The following is a 14660-nucleotide window of genomic DNA, read 5'->3' on the forward strand; positions in this document are numbered from 1 at the left end:
GTATAATGTGAAGAATTCCCATACATCACCCCACCACCAACACCTTGTATTGTTGTGGGACATTTGTAACAATTTATGAAGAGCATCATCAAAATATTACTGCTAACCATGGTCTGTAGCTTACATTTGGTGTATTTTTTCCATAAACCACCCTATTATTAGAAACTTATTTTTAAGGCTCTTAGATAACTGAGACTGGCTAGAGGGCAGCAGAGGTGCAAGTCCCATGCAGTCACTCCTACCTGCCTGTGCTCACTGAGGGGAGGGCAGGTGGAATGGCCCAAACTACTTAAAATTGTATATACTTTTTTCAGACAACTACACTTGTGTTTGCATAAGTGAAATGTATATAATACAAAAATCAATAAACCCCCACCAACTCAGAACATATATACTAGCTTTTTTTTTTAAGATTTATTTATTTACTTTTTTTTTTCTTTATTTATCCTCCCCCTCCCCCAGAAGGTTCTCTCGTCCGTCTGCTCATTGTTTGCTGTCCTTCTCCAGGAGGCGCCGGGAACTGAACCCGGGACCTCACACTTGGAAGGCGAGTGCCCAATAGCCTGAGCTACATCTGCTTCCCATGGGCCGCGGTGTCTGCCCGTCTTATTTTTTTTAGGAGGCACTGGGACCTGAACCTGGGACCTCACATGTGGTAGGTGGGTGCCCAACTGGTTAAGCCACACCTGCTTCCTTACTTTTTGAAATTTATTTATTTATTTATGTATTTATTTATTTATTTATACTAGCTTTTATTCCCTGTTTCCTAGTTTTCTCTTCTGCTGGACTATAAACTCTGTGTGAACAGGGCCCTGTCTGACTTGTTCATGGTGGTTCCCCAGTGCCTAGTACCCTGCAGGTCTTTCATAAATGCCTGAATGAATGCTTAAATCCCTTAGCTGTGGGGACAGCTCCTTCCTGAGGCCCTGGGGACCTCTTACATGCTGTCCTCCTTTTTCTGCTTTGTACATACAACACTATATTTTCATGTTTTATTTTCCCTTCTAGCCTGTGAGCTCCTGATGAGCAGGTGTCTTCGTGTTGTTATCTCAGTATCCTCTCACCAGGCCAGCCCAGAGTAAGTAGTGCTTACTAAGTGTTGGGTAAATGAATTAATCATGATAACCAAGCTCTGGCAACACAATTCGCAGACCAGTTTAATTCTAGAGGAGACCACCGGATTTGAAAAGGGGAAGATTATTCAAGAGTGTGTACACTGTGCTTGTTTAAGAAAAAAATCTCATTAATTAGGCCTCAGTAAACCTCAAATTTTGATGATCTAACCATATCTCATCTGAAACTTACCCAGCTCTGTAAGGAATTTGCTAGGGAATCATGCAGATAGTCTGGTTTATTTGTAAGAAAAACTTTCATCTGCCTGAAGAAAGGAAGAAAGGAAGCCGGTGAGTAGATGAGAGGCTCCAAGAGGGACACTGAACCAGTTCTTAGCCTTGGTCCTATTGGTGAGGAAAAGTCACAGCAGTCCTAAGAAGGTAAAGGGGAACAGAACTCATACCCAGTAGCAACTCTTTTGCCTAAGGCAGCATTCTTCAGACTTCTCACATGGAGCATTTTAAAAGTTATGCAAAATGCTAATAGGCACTTTGGATTAAAGCAAAATATGGCTTCACAGATGAATTGCTGCACAAATAAATTTGAGTCATAGTGTTTTTAAAACCTTACATAACAAAAAGTAAATTAGAAGTGAAACCCTTTTTTCTCCTTTTAAGAACTAGAAGGACAATGCTTTTGATAATCTTGAGAACACCATACTCTCCGAGGCAGACTGTTGCTACATAGTCTGACAAGCAGTAAACATCTAGAACTTTTACATGTTTATAAAATAAATTTAAGAAGAAAAAAATACAAGAGCATCTTTTAACTTTTTTTAATGAAATTCTAAGAACATTTCACAGAATTTTAATGTTCCTGGGAGCAATTTGGAAAAAGCATATTTCAGATAGTTGTGGGGCATCTCTGTGTCTGCTGCCCTAGAGACAAGCAGGTAGTGCAAGGAGACAGGTGCTCCTGCTATACTTTGTCCTTGGTGATTGCAGCAGCTTTTCAAGTTCCATTCTGTACAGGGGCCCTGGGCTTGGAGAGGCTGTCCTCTTAGTCTGGTCCACTGTGGTGCTCAGGCCCAGCCCTCCCAACTCCAGGACTCTGACCCATACCACACTTACTTGGTTTCATAAACTTACCATTTCCATCCAGATGGCCTTCTTTTCAAGTGGGATTTTGCTGTTCTGTGCTATAAATAAAACTCTCAGGGTATGGGTGGCATTTAACCTGCCAAAGAGAATGGCCTCCCCTGGAGTTCTTGTCTGTCTGAGCAATTCTGGAGACTCTCTGGATGACCAGATAAGTAGTTGAGACTTTATGTTATCTCCAACTTACTGTCCCCTCTACCCCCATCCCCAGGCCAGAGTAGATGAGTGAGGGTGAGACGCCCACACCACTGGCCTTCCCGCCCCTCCTTCCTGGGGTTATTGTGGTGACTAATCCTGTGATGTGACCCACTTCTCATTGGCAAGTGTTCCTCATTGGGCTTGTGTGCGGGAGGCAGTACTTTCAGCCCAGGTAGAATGTCTTTTAGGGAGAGTCAGAGAGGATAACTGCTGGGGTTGGGAGCCCAACAGGCTTATTCTCCCTCACAAATTTACTGGAAAGGACTGAGCAAGTCCCTTCACCTTTCTGGGACTGAGTTTCCCTGTCTAGCAAATGAAGGGCTCATCTGCGGAGATCTCCAGCTTTCCTTCTAGTGTAAGTTCTAGGATCCTTGCTGTACTTGCCCAAGGAGTATTAGGAGTGTTTGATGGGCAGGAAGGAGGTAGGGGCAAGCAAGAGGTCTGAGCCCTTGCACCCTTGCTGATAACCCAGTGCAGCCCTTCTCCCAAACCCCCAGTTACGAAAGGACAAGAGGATCCCCTTCCTTGTCTCCATTTCCTCTAGGGACTAGGGGTCTGCTACTCTCAATATTTAATTCGGGGGATATTCAAGGAGGTACCCAGTAATGCAAGGATCCTGTTACATGTTTGGGATGAGGTCTTCTTTTGAAGAGTTCACAAACTCTGAGGGGCTGAGAGCCCCTGGGTCTGAAGGCAGTAGGGTCTGCCGTGGTGAAGAGTCCTGTTCAGAAGAGGCAGACCTGTTTTTTTTGTTTTTGTTTTTGTTTTTTTGAGGTACTGGGGCTAGAGATTGAACCTGGGGCCTCATATGTAAGAAGCTGTCACTCAACCACTGAGCCACTTCAGCTACCCTGATTTGGTCCCTTTGAGTGCTTGTTTGTTGTTTGCTTTTGTCTCTAGGAGGAACCAGGGATCGAACCTGGGACCTTCCATGTGGGAGGCTCTCAACCACTTGAGCTCCATCTGCTCCCCAGACCTGTTTTCAGTAGCACTTTCTAGCTGTGTGGCCTTGGACAGATTACTTACCCTCTCTCTCTGACCTAGCATTCTCAGCTATGAAATAGAGATAACAGTGGTATCTGCCTAGTCGGGGGCTGTGAGCATTATATGAGGGCCAGTACATGAGGCCCCTGGTGCTGAGACTGGCACTCCCTACTGAGTGCTCTGACAGTGGTTGTGAGCATGACTACTCTTCATTCTGCCCCTAACTCCCTTTGCCATCTCTATCCTGTTGCTGCAGTCTCTGCCGTGTCTCTAGTCTCAGTAACCGTCTCTACCATATTCACTCTTCCCGACTTCCTAGGACTCTACAGCAAGTGGGTAATCAGAAACAGCCACCAATAGGTGTAGACATCAGTCCTTTGACCTCATTTTTTTTTTTAAAGATTTATTTTTATTTATTTAATTCCCCTCCCCTCCCCCAGTTGTCTGTTTTCTGTGTTTTTTTGCTGCGTCTTATTTCTTTGTCCGCTTCTGTTGTCGTCAGCGGCACGGGAAGTGTGGGAGGCGCCATTCCTGGGCAGGCTGCTCCCTCCTTCGCGCTGGGCGGCTTTCCTTATGGGTGCACTCCTTGCGCATGGGGCTCCCCTACGCGGGGGACACCCCTGCGTGGCAGGCACTCCTTGCGCGCATCAGCACTGCGCATGGGCCAGCTCCACATGGATCAAGGAGGCCCGGGGCTTTGAACCGCGGGCCTCCCATGTGGTAGACGGACGCCCTAACCACTGGGCCAAGTCCGTTTCCCTTGACCTCATTCTGAACATGTTTGGAAGGAATTTCTTCCATCCCTTAACATTTAACTTTTTATTTTGAAATAGTTTCAAATTACAGAGTTTTCAGGGTAGAACAAAGAATATCTGCCACATTTTATTTTATCACTCATTCTCTCCCTGTTCCCCTCCCTCCTCCTTCCTCTGCCTCCTACTTTCTCTTTTCCCCTCTCTGAACCACAGACCATTTGAGAGTGCATATATCATGCTCCTTGACCCCCTAAATATGTTGGTGTATATTTTCTAAGAATAAGACATTCTCTCATATGACCATAGTAGAGTTCTCAAATTTAGAAAATCAATTACCTAATCAGTACAACATGATCTAATTTTTTTTTTAAGGAGATACTGGGGATCAAACCCAGGACCTCCTACATGGGAAGCAGGTGCTTAACCACCCGAACTACATCCACTCCCATAACATTGTCTAATTTGTAGTTTATGGTTCAATTTTGCTATCTCTCCTGGTGGTGTTTTTGAAAGCAATTTTTTTTTTCTGGCTCAGGAGCCAATCTAGGTTCACACTTTGCATTTAGTCCTCTCTTTAGTCTCCTTTGATCTGAAGCAGGTCCTCAGCCTTTCTTTGTCTTTTATAACATTGACATTTTTGAAGAATACAGTCCAGGTATGTTGTGGAATCTCCCTTAACTTTAACTACTTAGTTAAACTCCCTTAGTCTTTAACTACTTTTTTTAGAAAAATAAGTAAGTTAGGAAACCATTTTCACATTCCTTTGGGATAAAGATGGTCTGGATTACACACTTGCTGGGAGGGGATGTGTTACAGAACAAAGCCGGGCCCTGCTCTTGGGACCTAAAGTGTGGGTTTGTGGGGGAAGCAATTCCTGCCATTTGGGCTTAAAGGGCTCCTGTGTGTGCTCGTGACTAGGGATCTGCCTTGCTGGCACCTGCAGAAATACTTCTTAGATGGATGCAGGTGAGTCAGCATTCTAGACGTCTGCCAAGATGCTAAGAACAGCCCTGCTCCCCGTCTAGCATCCAGTCATCAGCTTTGCTTGGCCTCCTGTGGTATCCAGAAGTGCATACTCCACACGTGACGTATTGCTTCTTTCCGAAATCTCCAGTGAGCTGTGGACCTGGATTCCAGCCCTGCTCTACCGTCAACACTGGTCCACAATGTATTAACACTTATATTAATGCTTCAAACTGCTCTTCCTGGAGATGCAGACATTCATGTGAGAGGGACATGGAATCTCCTGACTATTTAAGTTTAATTAATAAAATTTTAAATTCAGTTCCTCAGTGGCACTGGTGACATTTCAAGGGCCCCAGTGGTTAATGGCTGCTGTCTGGGACAGCTCTGCTGTACATCTCCAGCAACTTGGGAGGCAGCAGGTACAGGACAAACTTACTTGTATGACAAAGACTCGGTCTTTGGGAAATTTTGACAAATAGAACTGCAAACTGTTGGTAATTTATTCTCTGGGTTGCTGGGGTGGATCAGAGATACGTGGAAAGCTGAATGGCATTTCACCCCCTCTGTTATTCTGATAACCCAGAGCATTATTAAATCAGTTTCAGCATCATGGTAATGCAGCCAGATTTGAAAGAAAACCCAGCCAAAGTTGAGTTGAGGCAGCGACTTCAGTTAATGCACTGGATCTTTCTGTCTCCATGCCCCCATCGTCCCAGGGTCTTGAGAGCATGGGCCAGCTGCAAGAGCCCAGTTTATCTGGCTGTGAGGACACTTCCTCTGGTTAGTGGACCCCACTCCCTGCCAAGGCAAGCACCAGCAAGCACCCTTGGCTGGGAGCCCAGGTGGATCCTGGGACAGGGCAGGGGACTGGCCTCACACATGTTAAAAGACAGCAGGCTGGATTCATGCTGCTGCCGAGGACACCCAGAACCATGGCCCCAGGCCAGACTTCTGTATCATTCCACCAGAGTGGGTCAAAGCCTGGGTGGGGAAGTGTTACTGACACTAAGCTCCCAGGACGGCCTGCTGAGGAAGCGGTGCAGGAGGGGAGTGCTTGTGGGCCTCATCTGCGTATTTGCCGCTGTCTCCGCCTCCTGGCCACCCCCGCTGAGAGGAGGGGAAGCTGAGCCGGCTGAGGCCCACCTGTACTCCTGCCTCAGCTTACACCAGCTCCCTCTGCTCCAGCTAGGATGTGGCTCTTCCCCACCCTGCTCTGCGTGACCAGTAAGTCAGCCTTACCCCTGTGTCCCAGCGGGGCTGCTGTGTCCTCAGCTCCAGCTAGGTCCTGTAGAACACAACCTTTTCTGTTTGATGGGACTCAGTCAGGGCCAGGGGTCAGAGAAAACGTGTGGGAGTTAGAGGCCAAAAGATGAGCAGCGAGAAACTTCCCCAGGGAAATTCTTTTGCTTGCTGAGAATGGCCTCTGAAGCTCTATGGTGACAGCGCTGGCAGCCTGTGGCTTCAAGTTCCAGGGCTCAGCCACCCGGCTCCTCCAGCCAGGGCCCCTCCTCCCCCTTACCCTCTTCCTGTGGCACCCACTGAGCAGGCCCTCAGGTCTTCTCTGAGGGCAGAGGCTGATGTCCCTCGTTCTGCCCAGCAGAGCACCCGACAATTACAGACCAGGGGGTCAGCTTAGGAGGGTGAGAACCCTGCGAGAATGTGAGTGCTGGTGGGAGACGCTTGTGTGTCTACGTGCTGGAGGATCAGTGTCCTGGGGGGGACGTTGGGTGGGGGGAGGCAGGTGCTTCCTCCTGTTGCCTAGGGTCCCAATTTGGCCTTTAATCCTCTTAGGGAAGCCACTTTGGGCAAGCCAGGCCAAGAGCCTGCACCTGCCCCAGAGCCCCAGGGACAAGACAGCATAGTTTATGTCCCTCAGGAGGCTGTTCAGATCGAGGCTGTGGCCAGGGTGGTCCTATCGGTGGTCTGGGCAGGTTTCCTGGGGTCTCCTGTCAGAAGCTTAGCAGGAGTGAGAATTAGCTGGACATCCTGGGGGACCGAATACTTTCTGAAGGATGGGCTGAGACAGCCAGTGAGCCCCAAAGAATATCTGGAGAAAGCAGAGTCCATGCTGGGAGGGGGCTTGGGATTAGCACCCACCCTGGGGCCACATCACTCCAGAGGCAGACCACGCCTGCCGAGGGGATCAGCAAAGCGTGCTTTTTGGGGGTAGATTTTAATATTTGATATTTCTAAAACATCCGAGTAGTCATGGAAATCGAAACTTCTTTGAACTTTCTTTTCCTTATTTTACATTTTAGGTTAGTTTTTCTACTTTCAGTTATATATGAGGTGTGGAGAGAATCTCACTCTTTATGGCTCACAGCTTTTGTTCCCCATCACTAAGGATGTCCAGAGAAGATCCCTAGACAAGATACTCTCAGTACAGAGGAGGTGACTGAGGCCCAGAGAAGGGTAGAGACTCAGGGGAGCCGGAGCTCAAGACTAGCCCTCTGTCCTGCCTCCCAGCTCTAGAAGAGTCCCATGACTTGGGACACTAACCCTGGCATCACTCTAGGCTCCTACTTGTCTCTCTCCTACAGCTCTACCCCAGTACCTTTTTCAGCAGATGACATTTATTAAACCCCTTCTGAGGTGTAAGCATTCCCCAAGCTGATGGACAGCAGAGAGCAGGAGGGAGTGGACTTGCAGCTTGGCTAAGCTGTGGAAACGGGGTGAGAGCTGGGCCCCAGTACCTCTAGTCGGGTGGGAGAAATGAAGCTGTGACAGTTCTCCAGCCGGTAAGGGCCTGAGACTTAGGGATGGACCAGTCCAGGAGAACTTCCCTGAGGAGGTGGAACTGGTGCTGAGTCTCGAGGGCTGGGCAGAGGCTGAGAGAGTGGCAAGGGGGTGCCAGAAAGGATGGGAGGAGCCCCTTGGGCTGTGGCCCCAAGTCCAGGGCCCTGAATCCTAGGCCTGGCCCAGTCTTCAATAGATTGGAGGGAATCCGGAACTGTTCCGGGCCTGACCTTGACCTTTCATCTCTCCCAGACCACCCACTGTGGTAATGCCCAGTTCTGTTATCTGTGGAAACAGATTGAAATAATGTCAGTCATCTAAGGGGGTTTTAGATGGAAGAGTCAGGCTAAGATACACAGACACACTGGGACCCCAGAGTTGCCCACACAGCCCTCCCCACCACCCCTTCACGTCCCGCTACAGATAGCCCAATGTCCCCAGGTCAGTCTTTACCTCTGACTCACTGTGTGACTGTGGCAACTCACTTCTTCCCATTGGGACTCAGAGGTTGGGTCTATATCCTTCATTGTGTGAAAAAGGGAACTGTGGTATCCGCCTATAAAACCTCACAGTGCTGAAGAGGAAAGAGCCAGAAGTTCTGGCTGCTCTGCTGACCTGTGCACCAACTCAGGCTCATGGCCTGTGGCCTGCTGGGCCCTGCTGAGTAAAAGAGGGAGTCACACTTGGCCCTGGTGGTGGGCCTTGGAGAATAGGGGAAGGGGAGCAGATGTAGCTCAGTGGTTGAGTGCCTGCTTCCTACGTATGAGGTCCCGGTTCAATCCCTGGTACCTCCTTAAAAAAAAAATAGGGGAGGTCTTTAGCAGGTACAGACTGGCAGAGGGGAGGGGCTCTCTGTGCAGGGGACAAAGGCCTATTTTTGTTGTTCTTTTGTTTAGGAAGATGGAGGGTGAAGGTTGAGTGGAAGACTTCCTACTCTCATGTTACCTGCACCCCACCCCATCGAGGACATGCTGTGCCCGGTAGTAAGGGCAGAGATGACGGTGGCACTGTTGCTGTCCTGGGGGCGCCTGTGTGGCCAAAAAGCAGGCCACACACAGAGTAACCCCACCAGCCTGGGCCTGAGGGCCCCACGGCAAGGGCAGTGGGGAAGATGTTCCAGGCAGAGGAAGCAGCCCAAACAAAGGAAAATGTCAGGGAAGTGCGGGGCTTGTGGGCCATGTGGGAACCTGACATTGCTCAAGTGGGTGTGTATTGGGAGGACACGTGGGTGGCCAGTTGTCAGGGTCCACAGTGGGGAAGGGTGGAGTATGGTGGGCCCATTGCGCCAGGCAGAAGGAGCTTGGGCTTTACCCCTTGGGCAGTGGGAAGCCACAGGCGGTTTTAAGCAAGGAGTGACAGCTTTGCACATTATGTGGAAAACAGAGTCCAGGAAAAGGGATGCAGAGAGGCCAGTGAGGAGGCTGCTGCCATGGTCCAGTCTAGGGCTGGTGGGGGGGCTGGGAGAGGAGGAAGAGACAGTCGTGAGAAATATTTAGCAGGAAAATTGCAAAGTCCACAAGTACTCGGCCTGGTGCCGAGCACCCAGTCACTTGCCATTATTATTAGGTGGGTTGTGAAGAATGAGGAGGGGGCGGCGGTGGGGGCTAGGGTGACTGGGAGGCTTGGGGTTGAGAGGTTGAGGCCTCCGCGATCCAGACCGAGTGGCTGGGGCTGAGGACGTGTGGTCCCGGAGCTGCTCTGCCACTGGGCCGAGGCTCGCGGAGGGGTCTGGCACGGCCCCCCGTGAGGCGTGCCTGGGTGTCCTGGGCTGAGCATCAGGCCGCCTGGGCTCTAGCCTCCTTCCGACACTGACTCCTGGTGTGAATGTGGGTAAACTATGCCCTCTTGGACCGTGGTTTCCTAAAGCGGGAATGGTGATGGCCCTTGTGCTGTGAGAGTGTATTTCAAATCCCCAGCGTGAAGGGGGAGATGAGGGGAAGCGATGGGGAGAGGCAGCGGTGGCTGACAGGATGGGGGGAATCGTAGTCTGACTCAGCAGGCCCGTGTGGCTGGAGACCGCGGGGGGGAGGCAGCCCTGTGGGTGGTGTGGTGACAGACACCCCGTTCTCATGTCTGACAGTGAGAGGGATCTTGAGAGGGAGGGCAAGGCTGTCAGAGAAGGCGGCAGACTCCCTGGAGACTCCAGCACTCTAAGTTAGCATCCACATGCTGAACCCCCAACACCTCAGACTCTGGGCTGGACAGTGCCCCATTTGGTCTGCGCCTCCCCAGGTCACAGGTGGGAAGCAGGCAAGGTGCCAAGCCCAGGTCCCTCAGTGACCCCGTTGCAAAGCAAAGCTTTGAACTCAGGCCTGGCTTCCCTGGGGCCCATGCTGTTGCCTGAGTCTCAGTGGAAAGAGTTTGAGGGGAAGGGATTACCTGACCTAGGATTGCCAAACCCTGCCAGCGGCCTGGAGGAGGTGTGCTTGAGGAAGGTGAAGGGGAAAGCTTGGTGAATATGGTGCTCCCTCACCACCACAAGGTCTCTTGCCCTTCTGCCTCCCACAGAAGGTTCTGGTTGATCTAATTACCAGCTCTCTAAGCCAGAGATCTGACAAGCTCAGCGAGTGCTAGCGCAACAGGGAGCCGTGCCAAGCAGGAGTGGTGTCCAGTTTCTGGGCATCATTGTGACCCCGTTCTCTTTGTTGACCAATCCCTTAATGCCTCCAGCTTTTATGAAAACCTTTGGAATCAGGCAGACCTGGGCCTCCATCAGTTTACTGATGAACCATGAGCAAATTACTTGACCTCTCTGAGTCTTAGGTTCCAGCCTGGTGCCTGGAAGACAGCAGATAGCAAGTGCTCCACACGGGTAGCTGTGACTGTCCCTCTGCTTGGCTCCTCCTCTTCCTCTCCCCTTCAGGGATCTTTCCCTGGAGCCTCTCACTGAACAAGGCAAACATGGACATGGGGAAAGGGGCCACGGGAATATCTGACCCATTCTGCCTTTCCCAGGGCACCCCTTCTGGGTGCTCTGTGCCTAGCTGGGCTTTGCGGTTGAGGGTGTCGTGGATGACTCAGATCAGATCACAGCTTGGGGGAGACAGACTTAATCACAGATTACTCTGACTGTCAGAGCCAGACAGATACCGAGGGAAACTGAGGGGGCCTGAGGACCTATGAGTCACTCTGACCAAGAGTCTGGATTGACTGCTGGGGCGGGGAGCGTCTGAGCAGGGCTGCAAAGCGGGGCTGTGGCTCAGGGGTGGGGCGAGTGGGAGGAAGGATGCTAGGCAGAAGGAGCCGCGTGTGCGAAGGCCTGGAGGTGAGGAGTGCCCAGGAGGTGTTCAGAGAATGGGGTGCAGAGGCCATGGCTGGAGAGCATAAGAACAGCAGGGTGCCTTGGACTGGACAGGGTGTCCAGCTGGACTTTCCTTGAGGCTTTTAAATCATGTCTATTAGGTATACAGGCAGAAAATAATGTTGGAACAAGAATCTTGGAACAAGCTGGTCGTTCTCACTTTTTAGTTCCTGTACAGCCAGTTCAACATACCTTTGCCAACCACTCTTACCAAAGTCTAACTGACCAAGAAACGGAGGGCTCAGCATGGACTGGGCCAAGGAGCCAGAGCCCATACTCCCTGTTGGCCATTCTTTACCTAAGCTCTGCATTCATGGAGGGCAGTGCATCCCACTTTGTGACCTGGGGGTCTTGATCTAGAATCTTGAGGGTCCCTTCACATACCCACCAAGTGTAGGCCACTGTGCCAGGCCTTGGCGTAATGTGCTGGATGAGGCAGACTCACTGACTTCGTCCTCATGGGACCCACGGGTCGGGGGACAGTCACAGGCAATGCATAAACAAGGAAAAGAGCGAGATAGTTTCAGATAGTGATAAATGCTAGAGTCAAGGCTCGTGGGGTTCCTGGGCGGCGGGTGGAGAGAAAGGGATGATCCAGAGGTCAGAAAGGTGTCTCTAAAGAGGTGAGGGTGAGGCGGAAGGCACGAGACTATCTGAAGGCAGAGCATTTCAGGCAGAGGGCGAGGTTCTGTACGAATGAGCATGTGGGGGGTTGGGGAGGGCTCCAGTGCTTTCGTCAGATTCTCAGAGAGATCCACAGCCCTCCAAACGGGAAAGAACTACAGGTCTGGTTATGCTTTCTGCATTCTACTTAGGGGGTGGCCGGGAAGTCATGGATGTACGTGCTAAGATGACCCTCAGGGAAATGTTTTCTGGCTAAAATAACAGAAATAGATATTCTCTCCCAGAATACTTTTTTCCCAACTTTGTAGACCTTATAAATGATGTAACTGATGGTTTTCATCTTTATATTGGCTTCAAAAAAGCTTAAATTAGTTCATTTATGCTTTTTTCCCCCAAAAACTTTATGAAGTGCCTACTGTGTGCCTGCACTATGTTCAGAGCTAAAAGTGGGGCCCGCTGTAGGAGGTGATTCAGGTTAGCCCTTGGCCTCCTTCCTGGGGTGATCGTACCTCCTCTTTTTTTTAAAGATTTATTTTTTATTTAATTCTCTCCCCTTCCCTCCCCCCCCCCCCCAGTTGTCTGCTCTGTGTCCATTCACTGTGTGTTCTTCTGTGACGGCTTCTATCCTTATCAGCGGCACCAGGAATCTGTGTTTCTTTTTGTTGCGTCATGTTGCTGTGTCAGCTCTCTGTGTGTGCAGTGCCATTCCTGGGCAGGCTGCACTTTCTTTCGTGCTGGGCGGCTCTCCTTACGGGGCGCACTCCTTGCGCATGGGGCTCCCTATGCGGGGGACACCCCTGCATGGCACGGCACTCCTTGCGCGCATCAGCACTGCACCTGGGCCAGCTCCACACAGGTCAGGAGGCCCAGGGTTGAACTGCAGACCTCCTGTGTGGTAGGCGGACACCCTATCCATTGGACCAAGTCTACTCCCCCGCCTCTTTTTTAATCCATCATTTTCCTTCTGTCCTTCACTGCCTACCCCATTAATTTAAAATGAGTTGAGGGGACTGGGGTATATGGGAACTTCTTATATTTTTTAATGTAACTTTCTGTGTGATCTATGTATCTTTAAAAAAAAGTAATAAATCTTATTAATAGGGGAAATGGAAAAAAGGAGAGGATGTTGGGTATTTGGCTACTACCTATATTCTGTACGTGATTTTCTGTAACCTAAAGCTTCTCTGAAGACAAAATGAAAAAAATTAAGACACTGGGTGAATAAATGAAAGCAAATGTCACTGTGCAGGCAAGACAACAGATCTTACAGTGATGAAAGACATAATGTTGAAATTATTTCTAATTTTATAAATTTTATTTTTTATTATTTCAAACTTTTAAGTAAAAATAAAATGAGTTGATCTTATTGTACTGTGTAATTTTATGAGTCACCTCCAATCATTTTGGGCAAGGCAGAGGTATAAAGAAAAACTAATAAAACATAGATGCCTACTTTGTGCCAGGCCAGGAGAGAGGGACCAGACATTCAGAGATGAGAGATGCAGACACTCTTAGACTCTCTGTGAGCTTTTGGAAGGTTATTTATATATAAATATAACCATATGGTAATCCTGTACAACAGTAGAGAAAATAATGGCAATAAATCCAATAATTATTCATCACTCAAATGACACAGTTATCATGATTTTGCCACCCTTGCTGCATTTAGTTTGCCCTCCCTTTTTGTTTCTGTTGCTGAAGCATTTTATGGTCTTGATACTCAAAACGTGGTCTGAGGACCTGTGCATTGGCATCACTTGGGAGCTTGTTAGAAATGCAAGATCTTGAGCCTCACTGCCTGACCTACTGAATCAGAATCGTATTTGGTTTGAGCTCAGGTGATCTGTTTGCACATTGCAGTTTCTGATGCATTATTTTTAAAGCAAATCCAAAACATGTTATTTTCATCCCTAATATTTCAGTATGCATTTCTGAAGAATGAGAATATTTCTTACAATGTCCTATCACCTTATATTAACAGTAATACCCAGTTATATCAAACCTCCCTGAATGTCTGTTTTTAATAGGTTGTGTAAATCAAGATGCAAACAAGGGCCACACAGTACCTTTGGTTGCTATGTCTCTTTTAGTCTAGAGTGGCTTTCTCCACCCATTTTCTTTTTTGTCTTTTTCATGTCTTTGCTTTATTATAGAGCTAGGCTATTTATCCTATAGAAGACCTACCTATGGGATTCGTGTCTGTTTTTCTCGTGGTGTGATTCGTTCCTCTCTCCCTTAAATTCAAGTTTAGCTTTTTTCAAGTATGTATTATACAGGAGGATTTTTGCCCCACTTACTGCATTTATTTTACTCCCCCTTTTGATTTACTTTACCACTGTCTGTTAAAGCCTTGCTACTCAAAACATGGTCCTAGGACAAGCCTTGGCTTGTGAGGAATATAGTAGAGTCTTGGGGCCCCTGAATCTCCCTGGCCCATCACTCCAGGAGGCACATTTGCCTGGTGGTCCCACTCCTGGAGCTAAGATTGATTAATGGGCTCACATGGTTTCAGCCTAATTGTAAAGTTCTCCATTGGACTTTCATCTAATAGTTTTTTTTTTTTTTTTTAAGAGTTATTTTTTTATTTATTTAATTCCCCTCCCCTCCCCCGGCTGTCTGCCCTCTGTGTCTCCTTGCTGCGTCTTGTCTCCCCGTCTGCCTCTGTTGTCGTCAGCGGCATGGGAAGCGCGGGCGGCGCCACTCCTCGGCAGGCTGCTCCCTCCTTCGCGCTGGGCGGCTCTCCCCATGGGTGCACTCCTTGCGCGTGGGGCTCCCCTACGCGGGGACACCCCTGTGTAGCACAGCACTCCCCGCGCGCATCAGCACTGCGCGTGGGCCAGCTCCACACGGGTCAAGGAGGCCCGGGGCCTGAACCGCGGGCCTCCC

General features: G+C 49.3%; 1 protein-coding gene across 1 annotated transcript in view; it reads left to right on the forward strand.

Moving 5' to 3' along the window:
* The first annotated feature begins 6225 nt into the window (after positions 1-6225).
* ITGAE (integrin subunit alpha E) overlaps positions 6226-14660 on the forward strand; it is an 83159-nt gene continuing 74724 nt past the window's right edge. The window contains 1 exon segment of the mRNA XM_058283749.2: positions 6226-6337. Within this exon segment, the coding sequence (XP_058139732.1) occupies positions 6304-6337 (34 nt within the window). The 5' untranslated portion in view covers positions 6226-6303.

This window comes from Dasypus novemcinctus, chromosome 21, assembly GCF_030445035.2.
Source record: "Dasypus novemcinctus isolate mDasNov1 chromosome 21, mDasNov1.1.hap2, whole genome shotgun sequence".
Lineage (NCBI taxonomy): Eukaryota > Metazoa > Chordata > Mammalia > Cingulata > Dasypodidae > Dasypus > Dasypus novemcinctus.